Source organism: Chelmon rostratus, chromosome 13 (assembly GCF_017976325.1).
Source record: "Chelmon rostratus isolate fCheRos1 chromosome 13, fCheRos1.pri, whole genome shotgun sequence".
Taxonomy (NCBI): Eukaryota; Metazoa; Chordata; class Actinopteri; order Chaetodontiformes; family Chaetodontidae; genus Chelmon; species Chelmon rostratus.
In genome coordinates, this window is record NC_055670.1 from 9,277,606 (window position 1) to 9,297,022 (window position 19,417).

General features: G+C 42.0%; 3 protein-coding genes across 4 annotated transcripts in view; 2 read left to right on the top strand and 1 right to left on the bottom strand.

The window, feature by feature from the left end:
- mgat4a (alpha-1,3-mannosyl-glycoprotein 4-beta-N-acetylglucosaminyltransferase A) overlaps positions 1-9,525 on the top strand; it is a 28,349-nt gene extending 18,824 nt beyond the window's left edge. Inside the window, exons 4-16 of the mRNA XM_041950392.1 lie at positions 909-1,042; positions 1,135-1,181; positions 1,337-1,450; positions 2,541-2,616; positions 3,279-3,393; positions 3,868-3,998; positions 4,082-4,189; positions 4,287-4,361; positions 4,561-4,679; positions 5,856-5,934; positions 6,251-6,311; positions 6,824-6,936; positions 7,048-9,525. Coding sequence (XP_041806326.1) covers positions 909-1,042; positions 1,135-1,181; positions 1,337-1,450; positions 2,541-2,616; positions 3,279-3,393; positions 3,868-3,998; positions 4,082-4,189; positions 4,287-4,361; positions 4,561-4,679; positions 5,856-5,934; positions 6,251-6,311; positions 6,824-6,936; positions 7,048-7,074 — 1,199 coding nt within the window. The 3' untranslated portion in view covers positions 7,075-9,525. The remainder of the gene's footprint in view (positions 1-908; positions 1,043-1,134; positions 1,182-1,336; positions 1,451-2,540; positions 2,617-3,278; positions 3,394-3,867; positions 3,999-4,081; positions 4,190-4,286; positions 4,362-4,560; positions 4,680-5,855; positions 5,935-6,250; positions 6,312-6,823; positions 6,937-7,047) is intronic.
- A 284-nt stretch (positions 9,526-9,809) lies between these two features.
- Positions 9,810-12,230, top strand: LOC121616158 (cytochrome c oxidase assembly factor 5). The gene is made up of 3 exons (XM_041950826.1): positions 9,810-10,041; positions 11,533-11,616; positions 11,875-12,230. The coding sequence occupies exons 1-3, from the start codon at positions 9,940-9,942 to the stop codon at positions 11,914-11,916; spliced, it is 228 nt and encodes a 75-aa protein (XP_041806760.1). The 5' UTR covers positions 9,810-9,939; the 3' UTR covers positions 11,917-12,230.
- Positions 12,231-12,248: 18 nt separating this feature from the next.
- Positions 12,249-16,000, bottom strand: si:dkey-4e7.3 (uncharacterized protein LOC402865 homolog). 2 transcript variants are annotated; one of them, XM_041950827.1, is made up of 7 exons: positions 15,889-16,000; positions 14,937-15,031; positions 14,541-14,728; positions 13,727-13,906; positions 13,535-13,646; positions 12,915-13,051; positions 12,249-12,803 (listed from the first exon to the last, which is right to left on the bottom strand). In XM_041950827.1, exons 1-7 carry the CDS (start codon positions 15,945-15,947, stop codon positions 12,456-12,458), a joined length of 1,119 nt encoding a protein of 372 aa, XP_041806761.1. In that variant the 5' UTR covers positions 15,948-16,000; the 3' UTR covers positions 12,249-12,455. The 2 variants fall into 2 exon arrangements, with proteins under 2 accessions (XP_041806761.1, XP_041806762.1); XM_041950828.1 differs by lacking the exon at positions 15,889-16,000 and adding an exon at positions 15,835-15,877.
- Positions 16,001-19,417: the final 3,417 nt, after the last annotated feature.

Below are 19,417 nucleotides of genomic sequence, written 5' to 3' on the forward strand. Positions count from 1 at the left end.
CTTTTCCTGTTTCCCTGTCTTACTGTTGTCTGACTTCATCAGCCTGTCCTCAGCAAAATACTTCTCATGGCCTTTCTTAGCTCAGCGGTGGTTATTAGCTTCATATTTGCAATCAGTGGGTTTTGCTGAGGAGACTAATCGCTTAGATGACTGAAAAAACTAATTGTCGACAGTTTAGAGTGTTGATTAATCATTTGGTCATGTATAAAGTAAAATAATATCAGCTGTTTCCAGCCTCTCATAATATAGGATTTGCTATTTTTCTCTGTTTTTCTCTTGTGGTTAGGCTATATCTTTGGAATTTGGGATAATAAGCAGCTTAAAAGTGTTTGTTTGGGTTTTGGTTAAAGTTTTTATAGATTCATTATTTATCAATTAATTGAAAGAAAATACAGATAAATCAGTAATAGAATTGGAGTGGCCAAAACAGCTAGTTCTCCTTTCTAGTTTTTTCTTTTCCTTGCTGCTGGTGGCTTTGGTTGTTTTAGCCGGTTGGAAAATCTCATAAATTAACTTAGCAGCACTTTGCAGATCTCAGGGTAAAAAATGATGTTGAGCCAGCTATGAGAAAGATTTGTCACCTCTGTCTAAAGTCCAAACATTGTAGCTGCTAGGTGTGGAATCAGTTACTCTCAAATGTAGTATGTTTCTGAATTAATTTCTTTACCCTCATTGTGTGTGACTGTTGTTAAAACACGTTTCTCTAACAACAAGCAGCATGGCAGTGCAGATGCATTACAGTCCACCTCCATCAGTCATCCCTCCCACTGCCATCTGTCAGTTTGGCCAGGAATTTCTGCTATCGCACATTTAGGCTGATGTAATTAGTCCTTGTCTAACATTTGGTTTTGGATCAGCTTTATTAAACGGCCACCCCTGTAGCCTTTCACGCTCTGTCTTCTTCTCAGTTACCATGGTGATGGGGATCCCTACAGTGAAGCGGAAGGTGAAGTCCTATCTGTCAGAGACGCTGCGTTCACTAATAGACAAACTGTCACCAGAGGAGAAACTTGACTGTGTCATTATAGTCTTTGTTGGGGAGGTGAGATCTGGTATTCATACAGTATGACTCGTAGCACAATGAATTCAAAACGGTCTGTGTGTCTAATGTGTCTAACTGTTTGACCTCTGCAGACTGATGTGGACTACGTTCACAGCGTGGTTGCTGGCCTGGAAAAGGAGTGAGTCCAATTCCTGATAGATGCACAAAAAAGTGGCAATATTATGGAGTGAAAACACACTTTTACCCAGAGAAGTGTGCTTGTGCGTGTGTGTGTGTGTGTGTGTATGTCACACCTGTTCCTGTTGACGTCAACAGTAACCTCCTTTTGTTCAGGTTTTCTACAGAGCTGAGTTCAGGCTTGCTGGAGGTGATCTCCCCACCAGCTGCCTATTACCCTGACCTCACCAACCTCAAAGAGACTTTTGGAGACTCCAAAGAGAGAGTCAGGTAAGCAATTCAGATACTTGTGGGCATGACACCTGTGCTGTCTGTGAGTTCGGTGCTCTGACATTTTAATTAGGACAAAATGTGATAGAGATCATTATGGAAATCGTGGAGAAGCCAGCCCTGAGAGAAATGAAATGCGGGAGAGCTGTGATGAGGACTGCAGAAAAAAAGTGGAAGGATGAGTCGGGGGGTGGGTGGGACTGGGAGTGGGAGGGGAGTGAGCAAGTGAGAGCTTTTAGGTAGGCTGCCTAGGTACTTAGTATTCCACAGGCATTTCTCAAAGTCGGATCAAGGTCATCGGCAGCAGCACCCTCTATCTCTTTCCTTCTGTTTCGCTCCCTCTTATTATCCTCCGTGCTTATCTTCTCTTTGTAGCCATCTAACAACTGGCTTCATTAGAAATCTGTTTATGGTGCAGTTTGTGCTGACGCCTTACAGTATGTACTCAGATTGTAGCCTTTAGGCCCTGAGGACTACTACTTATGTTGGTATGTGGGTGTTTGTGAGCACAGATGCTTCTGACGGCAATCTGGGCATGGTCCATGGTATGAAAGTGTCACATTTTAGACACTTGTTTTGATGCATGCCTGCATGCATTGAAGTGAATGGTTGCAGCAGCACTCAACCACCTGGCTGAGTTTAAATGCACGTGCATCTATTTCCTATATTTGTGTTGTGTGTTCATCTGAGTGTTGAAAGTGTGTGTGTGTGTTTCTGTTTGTGTGTGCACGTATGGGTGTGTGTATCTGTGTGCCACCTCTCTCACCTGCCCCGTGGAAGGCATCATGAACACCTGCAGCCCTCGGTGAACTGCCATGAGTCAGACTGCAACAAGGGCAGATCATTCAGATCAAACAAGTCGTGTGACAGCACTGGTTATAAATTATTCAAATAGAGTCTGCTGCTGTAGCATTCAGTGTACCCCGCGAGTACCTGATGTGCACAGTTTGGCTTTTTGCATGGGAAGCAGTGTGCTTTTCCCAGGCAAAATGGCCCTGAATATACCTTTTAAAATACGGTAAGATGGATTCACTTTTCATGTGTGTGTAATTTTCTACTGTTTTCTATTGCTGATTCCTACTTTGTTTAGATGGCGGACCAAGCAGAATCTGGACTATTCCTTCCTCATGATGTATGCCGTGAGCAAAGGGGTTTATTATGTCCAGGTATGTTCTTGGGAAAAGAGAAGTTCACGTAGCAACTTGTTGGCGTGCATTTTAAGAAGGGCTTTTTACAGTTCCTCACACATTACTAGGCTGACACTTGTTTGCTTTTCGTTTACCTTTTTATACCAAATTAAAACATGGCAAGTGCTTGAAGCAAATATGTGCTGTTGCAGTCATTCATCAGAGCCAGTGTTTTTTTTTCTTCCCCAGACCGGAGCCAGTTTCACTTATTCTGAGCCTAATCCTCTTAGACTTGTACAGCTCTTATCTGTCTTCTTGGCTAAACTAGGCGTCCAATTTGGGAATGTTTACGTAAATGTTTACTGTCATCAGATTTGAAGTGCTAGCACCAGACATTCATGGTTTAGTTTCACTGTGTTGTTAATCTCCCATCTCTCTGTCTTATGCATGGGGCGTGTCATTTCCACTCTCTGCTCTCACCTGGAGGGAAGAGGTATTGCCTGTCAGACATCTACTGCTACTCTAGTTTAGTGGAGCAACTGAGAAGTGTTTTCTTAGCTCGGTTCGGAGTGTTGCAATTGTAGGAACATAGAGGAGCCTCCCTCCTGCTTCCCACCCTCTCCATTACCAATAACCCCCAGCTCTTTAAGTGAGTTTCTTCTGTCTTACGTTTTGCTCTTTCTGTGCTTCTGTTCCTTCAGCTGGAGGATGACATTGTGGCCAAGCCCAACTACTTTGCCACAATGAAAAACTTCGCCCTGCAGCTCTCATCAGAGGACTGGATGATCCTGGAGTTCTCTCAGCTGGGCTTCATTGGTGCGATCCATTAAGCATGTGATCAATACTCATCCACCAGGGGATCTGTGTTGTCAGCTGATAGCACAGCCAAACAATCGCGCTCCTTGCTAAATGGCCTGCCTAAAGTGGTTATTAACTCATTATTTTAACTCTTAACTTGGCAAGGCATTCACATTCTGCAGGGTTTATGATGAACAGTCAAATGCATCGTGGGCAGATCTGCAGCCAGTTAAGAAAAGATGGAAATTACATAGATCACTGTAGAAATTTTGTCCTTGCAAAGTAATACTTGGCAGGGAAAAGCAAATCCAAATTACTACACTGACTACAAAATGTAAAGAAGGAATTTGTGGGTTTTTTTCTTGTTTTGATTTGGTCAGATTGATGGTTTAATCTTCCTGTTTCAAATAACTGGTTGTTAATTGTTGTTAATTGCAAGTAATTGGTTGTGCTTTGCTGCAGGATCAATGAATTATTCTCTCTTTCCCACAGGAAAAATGTTCCAGGCTCCAGACCTAAACCTCATTGTTGAGTTCATCTTCATGTTCTACAAGGAGAAGCCCATCGACTGGCTACTAGATCACATTCTCTGGGTCAAAGTCTGCAATCCTGAGAAAGATGCGGTATGCACTGTGATTACTGTATAAATATTAGTGTCATTGCAATGGTAGTAGGTGGATCATTCTCCCCATTTCCTTTTTTAAAGAAACACTGCGAGCGGCAGAAGTCCAGCCTCCGTGTGCGGTTCAGACCCTCCCTGTTTCAACACGTGGGACTCCATTCTTCTCTTGCTGGAAAGATCCAAAAACTCACAGTGAGTCTCACACCCTCATAGTCATCTATTTGCTGCAAACAGTAGAGGCTACTTCCTGTGTAGAAATGTTGGCTTTCCCTCTGTCTGTGTCCTGTAGGACAAGGACTTCCTGAAGCCACTGCTCCACAAGATGCACGTCAACCCCCCAGCTGAGGTTTCTACTTCAATGAAGGTATTTTCCCATAATACATATTATTTCTGGATCTTCACTTTACTATATATATTATACTGCTACGCTATATATACTATATTTAGTATAGTTAATAACAATATCTATAAAAACAACAACAAAAACATTAATTTAATGCTTTGTCCCACACCTTCAAAATCAGTGATCAAGGTGGAACAAACATGTGCATTGTGCCACACAGGTGTATCAGGGTCACACACTGGAGAAGACGTACCTGGGAGAGGACTTCTTCTGGGCCATCACCCCTACTATGGGAGATTACGTCCTCTTCAAATTTGACAGACCTGTTAGCATTGAGAGGTACGTGATGTGTTTGTGTACACAACCTCTTATCATGCACACAAACGCTTTAGGAGCACGCAAAGCAGAGCCCAACTTATATATTGTCATCATGACATTTTCTCATACAGACACATGCAAAAATCTGCCTTTTCAATTCTTTCCGCCTGCTGCCCTTCAATGATTCAGTTTAGCTTCTGTGTGTGTGAGTGTGTGTGTGTGTCTCCAGGGATCAGGGTGCACTAATGAGAGTGCTCTAAAATAAGCATTCTCAGGCCAGCCTCCTACTCTCTGTGGAGCTGAGGTAGAGAGGCAGTAAGACAGAGAATATAAAGCGAGCTGATAGCGAGACTGACGGGTTGGATCAGAGCCAACCTGAAAAGGATGCTAATATTTGGTCATGTGGAGATTAATTTTATGGTGAATGCATTCCACCACTCTTGTAAAGATAATGTTAGGACAGTGGGACTGTCAGTCACTCAGCAACTAAATGGCAGCGAGTGGGAAAAGGGCCATCTCGTGTTCCGCTGTCTGACTCTGAAGTGTTTTGCATGCTTTTGAATGACACCAATTACACCAGCTCAGCTGATCAGACAACATCTCATCAGCAGTTTGTCAAGAGATGCAGATTCTCTCCTGACTCTCTGGTTGTTCAACATTTAACACAACTACCATGCTCACAGACTTGAGTGACAACACCTTTTGTTTCAGATTAAAGTAAGGGAACCATGATTGTTGATTTCTTCTCTGAATCTTGCCAACCTTGAACACCAAAGCCACAAGCGAGGCTCATATTCCACACTATGCTTTGTGAATTCAAATCATCCTCCAGTTGCTCTGGAGTCTACAGAGATTGCCTTAAAAAGGCAGAAATACTGGAATCCGTAATGTTCAAAACCTGTAGCTATGACCTGAATATGAGATCTGAGAGGCATACGCTTTGAAATGTTGATCAACTATATCCTACTGACAGTTAAGACCTGATTACACCAGGGGCATACATACTTCTGCATACCCAATTTCTCATTTCATGGACATAACTAACCTAACTCACCTAACGTCCACAAGGGACTTGGGGCATTAGGTGACCATGAGTATCTGGACTGGACTGTGTGCATCTGCGTGGCAGCTACCAAAGTGCAACAATGCTCATCCATGGATATAAGCATTACAACGAATGCTTCATTTATCTGGCAGGTTCTTGTTTCGGAGCGGAAACCAGGAGCACCCAGGGGACAAGATTGAGAACACCACAGTGGAAATACTGCCTGTCTCGGTAGGGAAACACCCCCCCCACACACACACAAATTCTGTCACCCCTCTGTGGTGTGATGTGCAAACGGTTTTGATTAGATTACACTGAGTGGTTGCTCTTAGGGACGAGGCATATTGATTATCGACAGGAATGTGAGCGTGACTGAATCGTTTGCTCTGCCAGAGGCGATACATTCTGACATTGTGATTCACACGTTCAGTGTAGTCACAGACACTAGCAGCTGTTTAAGTGCCGCTCAAATGAACAGATTGAAATTTTTCATTTGTTTTCTCATGTTTCACACTACTGTCCATCTTTCACTCTGTTCGTGTTTCAGGAAACTGGACTGCAGACCAAAGAGAAGTACAAGCGAACCGAGGACCGCTTCTACAGGATTGGTAAGTGACTTTTCACAGTCTCACAGTGCAACGTGTGTGTGCGCATATAAACACACTGTAACATCATGATCAGATAGCATACTCACACTGAAGGTGCCCACAGTGATAGACAGTGTACCAAAGTGTGTGAAATGTTCTCAGTCACAGCCTTTATCTTTTTTTTATCCCTGTCATCTCAAGTTCTCTGCTCTTTCCACAGTCACTTTCTCACCTTAATTCTTCTGCTTTCCCTGATTTCTTTTCTAATCAGCTTTTTGTTTCTGAGCTTTTTTGTAATATGCGCCTTCTTTAAATAAACCCAATGAAAGCCATGTGCTGAATGCTGATGTGATGTTTGAATAAAGTTCAGATTCGTTAAGTGAGTCAGTTATTGTTGCCAAGTTATGTTTGACTTTTTTTTTCTCTCTCTCACTTGATCACCTAAGGGACTGGTGAACTACTCACACTGTCCCTACAAATATGAGTCATAGTACTTCATATGCTTTTGTGTGTGTGTGTGCTCAAACACACAGGTCATTTCGAGAAGGGTGTGGCAGAAGGGGCTGTAGATCCTTCCTTTAACCCTGTCATGGCGCTTCGACTTTCAGTTCTCAAAGACTCGGCTGTGTGGGCCATCCTCAGTGAAGTAAGTCAATCTCCTGTTCAATCACATGATAAATACCACTCGTTCCAAATGCCTGCTGCCTCCTTGTTTTTATTCAATCACACATATTGATGCTCTGCTCTCCTCCTGCAGATACATATAAAGAGGATAGCTGGCTGACTCTTCTGGAGCGGGCACATGATTCATGGCCCCAAGGGGACCAAAATCTGTTAGACTGCTTACGCAGGGCCTCTGGCACCTAGCAACCAGCAGTGAAGTCATTAGAGCCCACTAGAGTTGCTCGTCTGAGCTTGTCTGAGGAACGCCACCTCTCTGTCCCCGCTCTTCCTAATGTACTTTACTTTGCTACTCATCCATCGATTTCTCCCTTTCTTTCTGCATCTCTCCCTCACTCTTGAATTCATTTGTGAGAATGTGAATACTACTGTCTAAAGAACAACAGCGAAGTGTGCGAAGACATCTGTTCCCTGCCCTGGCTCTCAGTGTGACCGTGTTGTTCAGCAGCTTTGATCACAATCAGAAAACGTTCGGATGAATGAGGACACATTTTCACATCTGGGGAGAACCAGTCACCTGGCCACTGGTGTAGATGCTGCCAAATCCTTCTCTGTTACTCAATGCTGCCACCTTTTGGGCAAGCTGGGGCTTTGCACTGTCACTAGCGCCTCAGCAAAAAGCCCGTGATGATCAAGAATGTTGTCGTCACTAATGGCCAGTTGCTCTCTGTTCTCGACAGAGGTGATGGAGCTCTAGATCAACACCAGCCCAAACAAAAAATGTTTCCTTCACTTCCAGAGTATTGCTGGTCACACGCAAATACTCCACTCGTCCTGAAACACATACTCAGGATGCCAGTAACAACTTTGACCATAGGCCAGATTCTGTGGTAACTACCCCAGTTCATCAAGAAAATAAGTACCATGACACCTTATCTATCTCACCTCCTGTCTGACAGGCTGTGTATGACCTCAGTGTCCATTTATCGTAAACCAATCAGACATTGCCTTGGCGTCATTTTCCCGAAGGAATATATTGTTATATTGATATATTAGTACAGCTATGACGATCTATGAAGGTGACTTAATTTATTTGAAATAAATTTTTAATTTGTACAAGAGGTAAAATATATTTTTATTCTATTAAGAGATGTTTATGGTAGTTCAGAGTCTGTTTTATTTGTGTACTGTTTTTTTTCTTTCTTTTTTCTAAATTGCTGTTGTACGTTTTATTTTCATTACCACAGCTACTTGCAGAGTTGCTTTGTTTGCTGGTCCAAGTGTCTCAGTTCAGTGTGTTCCAGTTTCTTTTCACTTGGAGCAAAACATTACAACTAAAATTATTTTAGTTTTCACTTTAAAACTGAATAGTAGGGGATTTATGAATAGATTGTATTGAAATAGTTGTGGGTCAAAATTGGAAAAACGTGCCTTATGTCCAGGTCCCTTGAAATTGTCTCAGCAAGATTAATTCCAATCTGTTCTCGCTCACTTTTGCCTACACTTTGATTGCTGGATATACTAATATTTTTAAACTAACACACACAGTCCAATTAGTAATTGGATGTGAAGAACAAATCTATGTGTTAGTAAAAGTGGTAAAAAGAGGGTGGGTTTTATACTAGATTACCATCTGAAACAGCGTGATTTGCACTGCTATGTCACTATTTTTTGGTTACCATCACACCCTTCACCATTGTACTTAAAATTTCCACCTTCCCATACTAGATGCTCATTTCTCTGACTCCTCCAAATCCACACTATGATTTATTTTGTCCAAACAAGTGTGTTTTTTGATTGGACAGGATATTATGACTACTGATCACCGCCTTTGTTGTATGATTCGGCTGAGGTTGTGTAGTACTTTCACTGATTGTAAATATATAAAAAGCAATGAGCATTATTTCTCCTTTTTTCCCCTCACTCTCTCTCCTCTTCCTCACTTCTAGTTTATGGAATTCACTTGACATGTTTTGTATTTGTGTGTGTGTGGCCAATGTTTTGAGTGGAAGCTATTTTTAAGTGAAGCTTCACTCATTGTGCATCACAGTGGTTTATTCAGGGGGGTAGTGAAGTGCCTTTTGGTGGAATTGATATGAAAACTGGACAATTAGTGCTATTCGTGCTTGTTCACGTGAATGATTATTGTTTATTTAAAAAACATGTTTTTCAGTCAGAGCAGCCTCCTCCACCCCCTGATCAAACCATCCATTTTAGAGCTGTACTCAAGAAAACTGAAGTCGCTTGATTTCCGCCTCCTAATCTGATTCTTTTTTTAATTTGGGAGAAGATCAGCTAGCCAATGTGGCGGCGGAACGAGTTTTGAAAGGGGAAAGACACTGCCAACAGGATTGGCCTCTCCCCGTGTTCTGCATCCGCATACAAACAGAAACGGAATGCATGAAAACCGCATGAACGGTCATGTGATCCCCGTGATCCCCTTGCTGTATTTGTGGAAAGTGGACAGGAGACCTTAAAAGAGGGACTCTTTCCTTCCTCGACAACCCCCTATACACCCATCAGTTCACGTGCCTTCATCATGTACATGTGTATGCCTGCCTCTGATGTTTTTGACATCATTTTACATTGACATCTTTGAAATAAATGATAAACGTTGTTAGAAGCCATGGCCATCTTTTGTGTTATGATTTCGGTCTACTTGCGTTACTCATACCATCAGCATCACGAGGTTTGATTCACAGAACAGAAAATCAAAACAGCTGTGGAGTAACAGGATGGAGGGCACGTAAATCCACTGCAGTCGTGATCAGAAACATGATTTGACAGAGATCTCAAAATTTTTACAAACGGGTGATTCTTAAACACAGCATACAAGTAAAACTACAAGCCCTCCCAGCATGCATTTCTTTGCGTCAGGTACTTCCGGTTTCCCATCATGCCGTTACAGAAACATGGCTGAAAGCTTTTATAACAATATTGATGTCGCTGTTATGGGTGTAAGTAGTTGGTTCTTGTGCTTGTAAGCTTATCAAGAAGGGGATAGTGGTGTTAAAGTGGCATCTTTACAATGCCGAAATATTACGAGGATAAGGAGGAAGATAACAGAGCCTGCGCCGGTATCAGAGAGGATTTCAAGGCATGTCTCCTTCAGCACGACTGCGTGGTAAAGGTAAGTAAACGTCCTCTGTAATAACACCGACCTGAACTAGCTAACAGTTCAGGTCTGAAACGAGGCGCTGCGGCTCCATTGTTGAACAGTGGTATGCAAAAGCTTAAGTTACTTACGTAGAAAATATGCATTTTATCTCCTAAACTCAACTGACCCTGCATGACTCCAAATGGTCATGAAGAGTGCAACAACTAACGGAGGACAGCGCTGTGAGAACCCTTATCCGGGAGGGAAACCTTTGCACCTGACATTCTGCTTGCATTCAGAGGTCAGAGGGGATAGCTAGCCGTGAACCGAGCTATTCTCTCGCTCTGTTAAGTTAATATTCGGACTATTTGTCTGTCGAGTCGATGGGATATAATTTATTGCAACTCGTAAATGAACTCTTCAGCTTTAATATTTGCTTCGTAAGCTAAGTATAAAATGGTATATGCAGGCGTTGGCATATTAGCTAAACATGTCAAACTTCCGTACTCTGTGGAGTAAATGTAGGCTGAATTTGCTGGGAGATCTCGCGGGTTTTCAGTGGTCTCACGGCTGATGAGTTCATGAACCCCTCAGCAGGGTTATATGACGGATGATACAAAGAGAGCCACCTTTAGCCGTTCGGCCACCCCGCCCTTTATTCCGTTGGAAGGCATTGTTTTACGGTTGACAAGATGTTATTTATGTCATTGACTCTTCATACATCTTCTTACTTTATCTGCTTTTACCATTAAGCATTCAAGAGTAAAGATGAAATGTTCAAGTTACAAGACGTCAAATATTCATCTTATTTATCTTCAGTACATGTTTTGTCAAAGTGTAGAGGTAACGCAACCAAATGAGTTTTTGTTTTTTGCTTATCATTGTTCAATACAGCTATAAGCCTTTTGCTCCGGTGTTTAAACAGCATTCAGAACCTTTTACAGCATCAGAGAGCTAGACTGACTTATTCATACAATCTTATCTGACTTTTGGTATTATGACTTCCTTGTTTACATTTAAAGCACTGATTATGTTTTAAAGCAACACAACCAAAAGCACAAATTCTATAATCATATGAAACTTTAAAAAGCAAGCTTAATTTAGTATTTTTGGGCTGTCAACAGCAAATTGTTGGTATTTTTACTTTTATGCAACAATTTGCCAAAGCATTTAATTCTTATACGAGATCATAGTTCATTTTCTGTCACTTGACTAATGGTTTCAGAACTACACACACTTACTAGTTCCTCTACTTTGGATGAACTGATGTACAGATAGTGTGGTGTGTGTTGTACGGTCTTTGTAAGGAAAAAACACATACAAGATGGAAACTATTAAAGGCGCAAATAAATCGCCATGTCCCAGTTTCTTTTCCCTCTGAAGAAAGGCTGTGTGTCTTCTGCAGAGTTGAGTGAGTCCCGTGGCCTCAGGACTGGAAGCCACTGATTAAGGCTGTTGATGGGAATGCTCATTTTTCTCATGGAAAACACCCAGTGTTTTCTAACTGGTCTCGTCATTTCTCAGGAGGGGAAGATGCCCAGTGAGTGTTTGAAGGAAGGCCACTGCAAAGCCCTGCAGACATCATTCTTTGAGTGCAAGAGGTCAATGGTAAGTCAGTCTTGATGATGCTGGACTTGTGAAAGGATTGGTGCAACTAGGAAAGGGTGGGAAGTAGAGGAGTAAAGAGAACATGGGGACGTTTTAACTTGTTCTTTCATGGTATGTTTACAAGTGACCAGACGCCCAGAAATTATATGAAAAAAGGCTAATGATAATGCTTAAATCCTTACAGACGTGGTAAAAAATAACTTGACTCGTACTTTAAGCTGTGCTGCAGACTAACCAACGTCTGTCCTCTTTTGACAGCTGGACACAAGGTCAAGATTCAGAGGAAGGAAGGGAAACTGAGGAACCATCTGAACATGGCCGTATGGCTGAGTGAATACTGGATGAGCAGCTGTAAATATTTATAATGATTTAAATGAAAGAGTGATGCTCACAGGTCAGTGCATGTGTGGCTTTACGATCTCATCCGAAGGACGTGTGTCAAGAAAATGGGACTAATCAATACAGAACAATGCACAAAGGGATTACCAACTCATCAGCAAAGTGTCGTGCTGAAAAACCTGGAGCTCTCACAGGATGGAGCTTTTTCTGGATGTATGAGAGCGCGTGTTGTGCCATGCAAAAGAAATACTTGGAATAAAAGAAATAATGAATGACAAGGGAGTTTCTATTAAATGTTTAATGAGGTGCTATCATCAAAAATACACCTGACAGATATGCAAGATTTCTAGGACAATATAAAAAAAATCCTGTTATGATGGCATTATCATACAATTCAGGTACACGTATACAGTGGTAGGAAGCACAACTCAACATTGAGCCAAAATGTGTGGACGGAAACTGTGACATGATGGTCACTAATGCCTCCTTGTTTAGAGCTGTTATTTTAAAGCAGCCATCATCATCTGCTCGAACTTTTCCATATCCACCTTCTTTATGATAACAGCCTTGTGAGCCTTCTTCAGCAAGCCCACAGTATCTACTATCATCATGCCTCTGGTGTGCGTGCCTGTCAGCTCCACGCTGACTGGATAACGGTCACTTTCTGTGATGAACGAATCGTCTATGGCGGCTGCCATGGCGTACGAGTCACAGGAAATGAAACCTGCGCCGCCAACAAACTCTTTCTCGAAGCGCTCGGTTTGTGCCACCTCGATGCTGTGGCGGAAGATCCGTGCCATGAAGCGAGCTTTATTGGTGTCCTGCGCCAACCAGGTGTCACAAAACTCCTGTCAACACCAGGAGAGATGATGAGTTCATCCACGCATTGGTAAAAAGGTTAGGTGTAATTAGACATAGGAGTCTACAGGTGTGTTACAATGTGTTAAAGGAAGCCTTACCCAGGGCAGCTTGCTGTAGCAGGTAAACTCCCAGCAGGCCAAGTAAATGGGACAGTGGTAGTCGTTCAGTACGATGTACGCAGCTTCTGGATCGGCAGCAAAATTGAACTCGCCACACACTGTGGTGTTTCCTCGAGCTGAAGGAGCAGACCACAGAAAACCACTGACTACACACTGAACTCCAGCATTACGGGTGTAGACAGAATGATGAGAACACTTGACAGACAATAATTTAAAGGATTCTGAAGTAATTTGATTACAACTACAAACAGTGGTGTCACAAAACTGCAGCTAATGATCATTTGCAATTAATCTCGATCGACTGGATAATACCAGAAAGCTGCAAACCAATAACATTTGACAGTTTTGCTTGAAAATGTCTTAAGTGATTAATATATCAAAATAATTGCAGCTAAATTCTTTCAGTTTGGAGTTTTCAACACAACAGACATGATATGTGACTAAGTCATTTCTGTGCAATGGTGAAAGAAACTGAAATTTATTCAAATAAGTTCTTTTCCTCAAAGTGCATTTTGTCCAGCCGTCTAACACACTGTCACCGTCACCACCTTTCTCTAAAATGCAGTGTGAACACACTAGAAGTTAATGAATTTACTGACATTCAGTGTTGCCTCCCATGATGTACAGCCCTCTGAGTTTGCTCGGTAGAGATGGATCCATCCTCACAGCCAGAGCCAGGTTGGTAAGGGGCGCTGTGGCAACCAGAGATACCTGGGGAACACAACCCAGGACTTAAAGACCCTAAAGAAGCACATGTACAAACAAAGGTAGAGCCATGTCGCACCCCTCACCTCTCCTGGGTTCTCATTGACAATCCTGATCATAGCTGACACAGCGCCCTCCTTCTGAACCAGGTCCAGACTAGGAGCGTCAGGGTCAGGAGCATCTCCCAGCCCGTCCTGCCCATGGAAGCTTTCCGAATGAATGGTGTTTCCAAGGACGGGCTTTGAGGCACCTTTAAACACCGGAATCTGGCAACATGAGGGAAAATGTACTGCTGTTATTATTACACAGCTTCCACACGGACTCTGTCAATGTATGCAACACTAACGTCACTAGTTATAATGTTACAAACTACGAGATATGGTCGAGTCGTATGGTGATACAGTATATACTACGAGACAATAGGGAATTTTCAACCATCCTTGCTGGGAGCCTGAGCACCCCTGACTAGAAGTGTCATGGTAAATTCTACTGGTTAGAGAAAATTCACAGCAACACAAACAAACACATAATAAGAATGTCAGAAGCAAAGAAAAAATATTTACTTCCTACATATTTAAAGTCCCAACCCAAAACCAGAGAATATTTCCCATTTCTCTTGGTATGTAACTTTTCTACTAAAGCTAACTGAGGTCACACTGCCTGTGTCGTCCAGTTCCTGCATCCAGTCATGTGGCTTGAGGAACAACTACACATTGTTGGGCAGTTTCATAAATTGCCCCCTGACTTGTCACATGAAACCAGTAAATTCCATTTAATGTCTGGAAAGGCTCTTGAGCAAACACGCTGATGGCGGTCTAAAAAGACACAAGATTAACATGCAGGTCGTGCCAGGATCATAAAATAAAGACAGTGCATATAAAATAACAGCGCAGCACCCACCTCCAGTTTATTGCAGGCTTGCAGAACTCGCAGAGTGTTCTTACAAACATTCTCCACTGAGGTGTTTCCATGCACACAGGTGATGCCCAAGAGCTGCACCTTGGGGGCAGCCAGTGCCATCATGATGGCCTGGGCATCGTCCACCCCACAGTCCACATCCACCAGCAGCTTCTTACTCATCGTGGACCCTAAGGAGCAAAGACGTCAGTCCGAAAAGAACAAAACACTGCTGTCCTCCTCGCGTAAAACTTTGGCTCGTGTTTTACTCTGTAAATTAGTAAGCTGATGGTGACCCCACCCCCCCCCCATCATGGTTAAAGATACTTGGTGAATCCTGCAGATTATTAAGGAAACTTCAACGAGACAGAAGTGCACATTCCACAAGACAACACCGACCTGTAGCTGAGTGTGAAAAAGATAAACTGCAGTGTTTGCCGACTGGTGCTCTTCTTGTCACAGACTGGAACCAACGATGATCAGCTGCAAATAACCTTTGAGCAGAATGAAGAAATCTAACCTGAGTGAACTGCATGGGAGGAGTTAAATAATAGCAAGAAAAAGTTAATAATAAATCTGCTTCTTGTTAATCACAATCTATTACAACCTAATGAGGCACTGTTTCTGTGCTCTCTCTCTTACACTGTGTATTTACAAAGAATCATATTTACTGTGTCTATCACAAGCTGCACATACCTTAATCCATTACTTTAGTAATATTAACAGTACCACAGAAATGCTATTTGCAAAATGCACTGAAAGAATTAGAATGACACGTTCTGCACGATGACACCTTTATGTTTTATATTCTTATTAGATAATTCCTTCAAATGCATGAATGTGTCTATAAAAAGGCAAAAAAAAATTTTTTTTGATAAATCTGAATCTGCTACTGACTGAAGTAGATTTCCCTCTGAAATGTAGTGAAGCAGAAGCATAAAGTAGCAGAGATACTCCAATAAAGTACCTAACTCTGTTACGGTGCTTGAATAAACGTACTCAGCTGCTTTCCATCACTTGTGTGTCTGTTGTTTTTGCCACTAAATGTGATGCTGCGGAATCACATGGAAAGTCTAGCAGTGCATGACTAAAAGGAAACTACTGTCTCAAAGGACACACTGACCGCTGGACAGAAAGATTTGGATACAGAAAGAAGGAAAATTTCTACTTTCAAGAGCATCAAACACGCCTCCCGCGTGCTCTTTGCTCTTAGCGGTCAACAGAAAGACAACAAGCTAGCATGGCAGCTCTCAGAGAGGAAGGTGAAGATGTGGCAAAGCTCTGCGTCTGTGTGGACCTTCTCAAACAGCGCTCTAGGTTTTACGGTCGTAATGGGAAACCCTCGCCTCACCTCCCCACACGGCGGATGGAAATACGACGAACCACAGCGCACCGGACGGCCACCGCCATGCACACTGATAAGGACCTGAGAGGGGGCCGGTGCAGCAACTTCTCACTCTGCTGCCGTTTCTGTGGACCACAAACTGCAGCGAGATGCAGACCACAGCAGAGCAGCGTAAGCACCCACTGTACGGTAGGCAGCTTTCAACGTGTACACCTCATGAAATGTTGTGTAAAAAATGATTGTAATATATATTTTCCAAAGCCAGAGCGGAGTTGTGATACAGGAAAGGTCTAGCGACAGGCGCATGTGTGAGAATGAAGTGAGGCGATTCTTTCTTCACACTAAACGATCTCTGGCAATGACTTCACTTCCGGAAATACTCTTAAAGGGAAACACAAAATTTGATCTTGAGCCGACTCTCAGAACATTTTTTCTATTTGTATAAATTAATAAACCCACGTTTCTTTTGTTGTCTACACGTTTGTTAAAAATGTCACGAATAATTCGTCTTTTGATGTGGTTTTGTTGGATATTTGTTATTATTTTCTATGCACTGTTTCAAATTTTTCAAAATACGGGCAACCTCACCAAAAACAAACGGACAAAACCTGATAAAGAGTCACCAAACAAGACAGACTGTCCTTCTACCAGCATGGCTGGATTAATCCATTCAGGGGCCCTGCAAAAAGAACCCACATAGGTGATTTCACAGAAGACATTTAGTCTTGTCTCGGTAGGAGAATCACAGGTGTAAATAATGAATTTAACAATGATCTAAGGAATTCCAATTAGCTCCTTCAGGTGCAGGGTCCTGGTATTATTAATACTGGATCACTGTCATGCTGTCATGGCCGCCTGGGACACTTGAATAGAACAGAGTCATCATAAATGTTACAATGAACATGTCAGATTTTTCAGCAATGATAAGTCAAAGTGTTTGCTGTGAAAAGGGTCTATCAGACCTCTTCTCAGGAGTGTGAGGGTGTGAACAAACTCCATCTGATTGACATTTCTCAGCATCTCCTTATAGCTTTGAGCCCTCTGTTATGGTGGGATAAATAACACCGTTATCATTCAGATTAGAGTCCAGTGACCTCTAATACGTTTTGGCATGTCATAGCTGAGAGTGAGCAGGACCTTTGAGATTAGATAATTACTGCATGCAGGACTTCCACATTTCAATTTCAGCTCTGTTTGAGAGAAAAAAATGGAAACAATGACATTGATGCATTAAAAAAATATATTACTACCTACTTTTTGAAAACGTTTCTCTTTTAGTCAATTTATATGAGACAAACGTCAGAGGATGGAAGAGTCGCTGCTGAAATTAAAAACCATAGTGTCTAATTTAATTTACTGACAAACTCATTTGGCATTGACAAGCCTTTATTCATTATCCAGTTTCACTTCATTTCTCTGTGGGGGTGCAGGCGTCTCCAAAACTCCCCTGTCCAACCTGTGTGCATATACAGCTGATCAGAACGAGGGCATAACTTACTCAATAACAATGGATAAAACCATAACATCATTTGGCAACAACAGCCATATCAACATAAATACCTGTAAGCAAAATAACATTTTCAAAATAAAATCCACTGTCTCTCTAAGTTTTGTACAGTAAGGTACATTGGAGCCTGGAGCTGGTAAACAGACAACAGATGAGGTGGTCGGCAGAATAATGCAATATGCATTATTCACTTCAGTCTAAAAACAGCTATCAAGTGCTCATTGGTACTCTCAATTGCAACAGTATATAATTGCAATAGTATAAAGCGGTAGGATTTTTTAATGTTCATGCAAGTTAAATTAATTAATTTTGTATGCAATCTTGATCACAAAGTTCGGCATAATTCAACTGAGTGCTGCAAAACGGAGAACACACACTTTTTATAAATAAAAACCCAAGTTTGAAGGGCTATTGAGCCTCCGCAGTGCTTAATATAACATACAGATTTGTCCTAAATAACTATAGATATGTTAGAATTATAGAGTAATGTGATACACCGCTTCTGAAGCCCACAATTTGTGAACCAGCTCCCCATCAATGCTTCCAGTGTAGCATCAGAACAGCAGAAATCACATGAGACGAGACATTATTGTAATACAAATGCCAGAGTAGTGTGAGAAATATACGTCTTCAAGATCTGTGCTTGTTGGTATTGAATATTCATGTGATCGAACAAGAAAGATGAGAAAAAGGAGAGACAGTGGAAGGGAAACTGACACTAGGCTCAAAGCGCTGAAATAAAAGAAGTCATTCTGCAGCGTAGTTTAGGTCCAGAGACACATCTCAACAGCCAAACACATTTGTTTTGACAAACCTGCTCTAATCAAAGCTACATGTGGCAACTTCACGTGTAAGGAGCTCCAAACGGCAGCAAGACATCCACGAATTTTCTTCAAAAAACATTTTTAAGAACCATTTTCAAAAACAGCTTGCTGCTGTTATAACTAGCATCAGTTTGTCACCTCTTGTAGGAAGACTGACCACATCAGATATTTTGCCTATTGTAGCCTTCAAGGATAAGGCTGATATGGCTATTCTTTTTTTTTTTATTGTCAACAAATCCCATGAAAAGACCAAAATCAACAATGCATTAATACATCCCTCAATACTTTCTGACTTCCCTACCTTGCCAGCCCCAAGTCAGTTTGCATGAACTCCTCGGGTGCCTGCTGCTGCCCCAGCCAAGTGAAGGTGAAGCGTCCCTCAGACAGGTGTAACCCAGGGAGGAGCTGCAGTGTTGATGATCAGTGTTTCCTGCAGTTCACTTTAGTTCTCGCAGCTTTAAATATTTATCATTTTAAAAAAAGAGGGCTCGGTGTTTTCCTAAAGCAGCTCAGCACTGCAGTTTATAGTAAATGTTACTCAAATAACAGTAAACAGTGCATTTTTGGGGGACTATTTTCAGGTGTGGATTAACACACACTAACGAGTTTTACAGCAGCAGCACAATGCATGTGGGCTTGACCCATAATAAACTACAGTGGCCTGGTTCAACATAATGAAGGAGCATGTCGGCCAGTGCAGCAGTAAGGCTCACTGAGGTGTTTTTATATATATCTTTTGGACAACAATGGAGTGCTAGCACACTTGAGCTGTCTCAGGCTTTGGCTACGCAGACAACACTTATTGGTAGGATGAATTCTTCGTTGGTTTTGGTCTTTGCATGGGATTTGTTTACAATAGTAAAAAAAAAACAACATTGACAAGCTTATCCTTTAACTTCATGTTGGATAAATTGACTACAGCTTCCATTTCATTGTGCAACCCTGTGTTGTAGAATGACAAATAAATGAACCCTGAACCCTGAACTGATAAAATCAAATAAAAGCGGCGTGGTTACCAACATGTGTCCCACATTGTCTCTCTAAAGGCTGAGACATTTGCACATCCTATTTCTAGTTAAAACGTTGAACGCTTCCTGATGCTACAGGTGTGACAGCAGCCATCAGTGTGGTCTGCACACTGGCTAAAACGTAAGACAGGAAGCCATACCTTTACTGTTTTTGGCTGTGAAGTGGCCGTGACAAG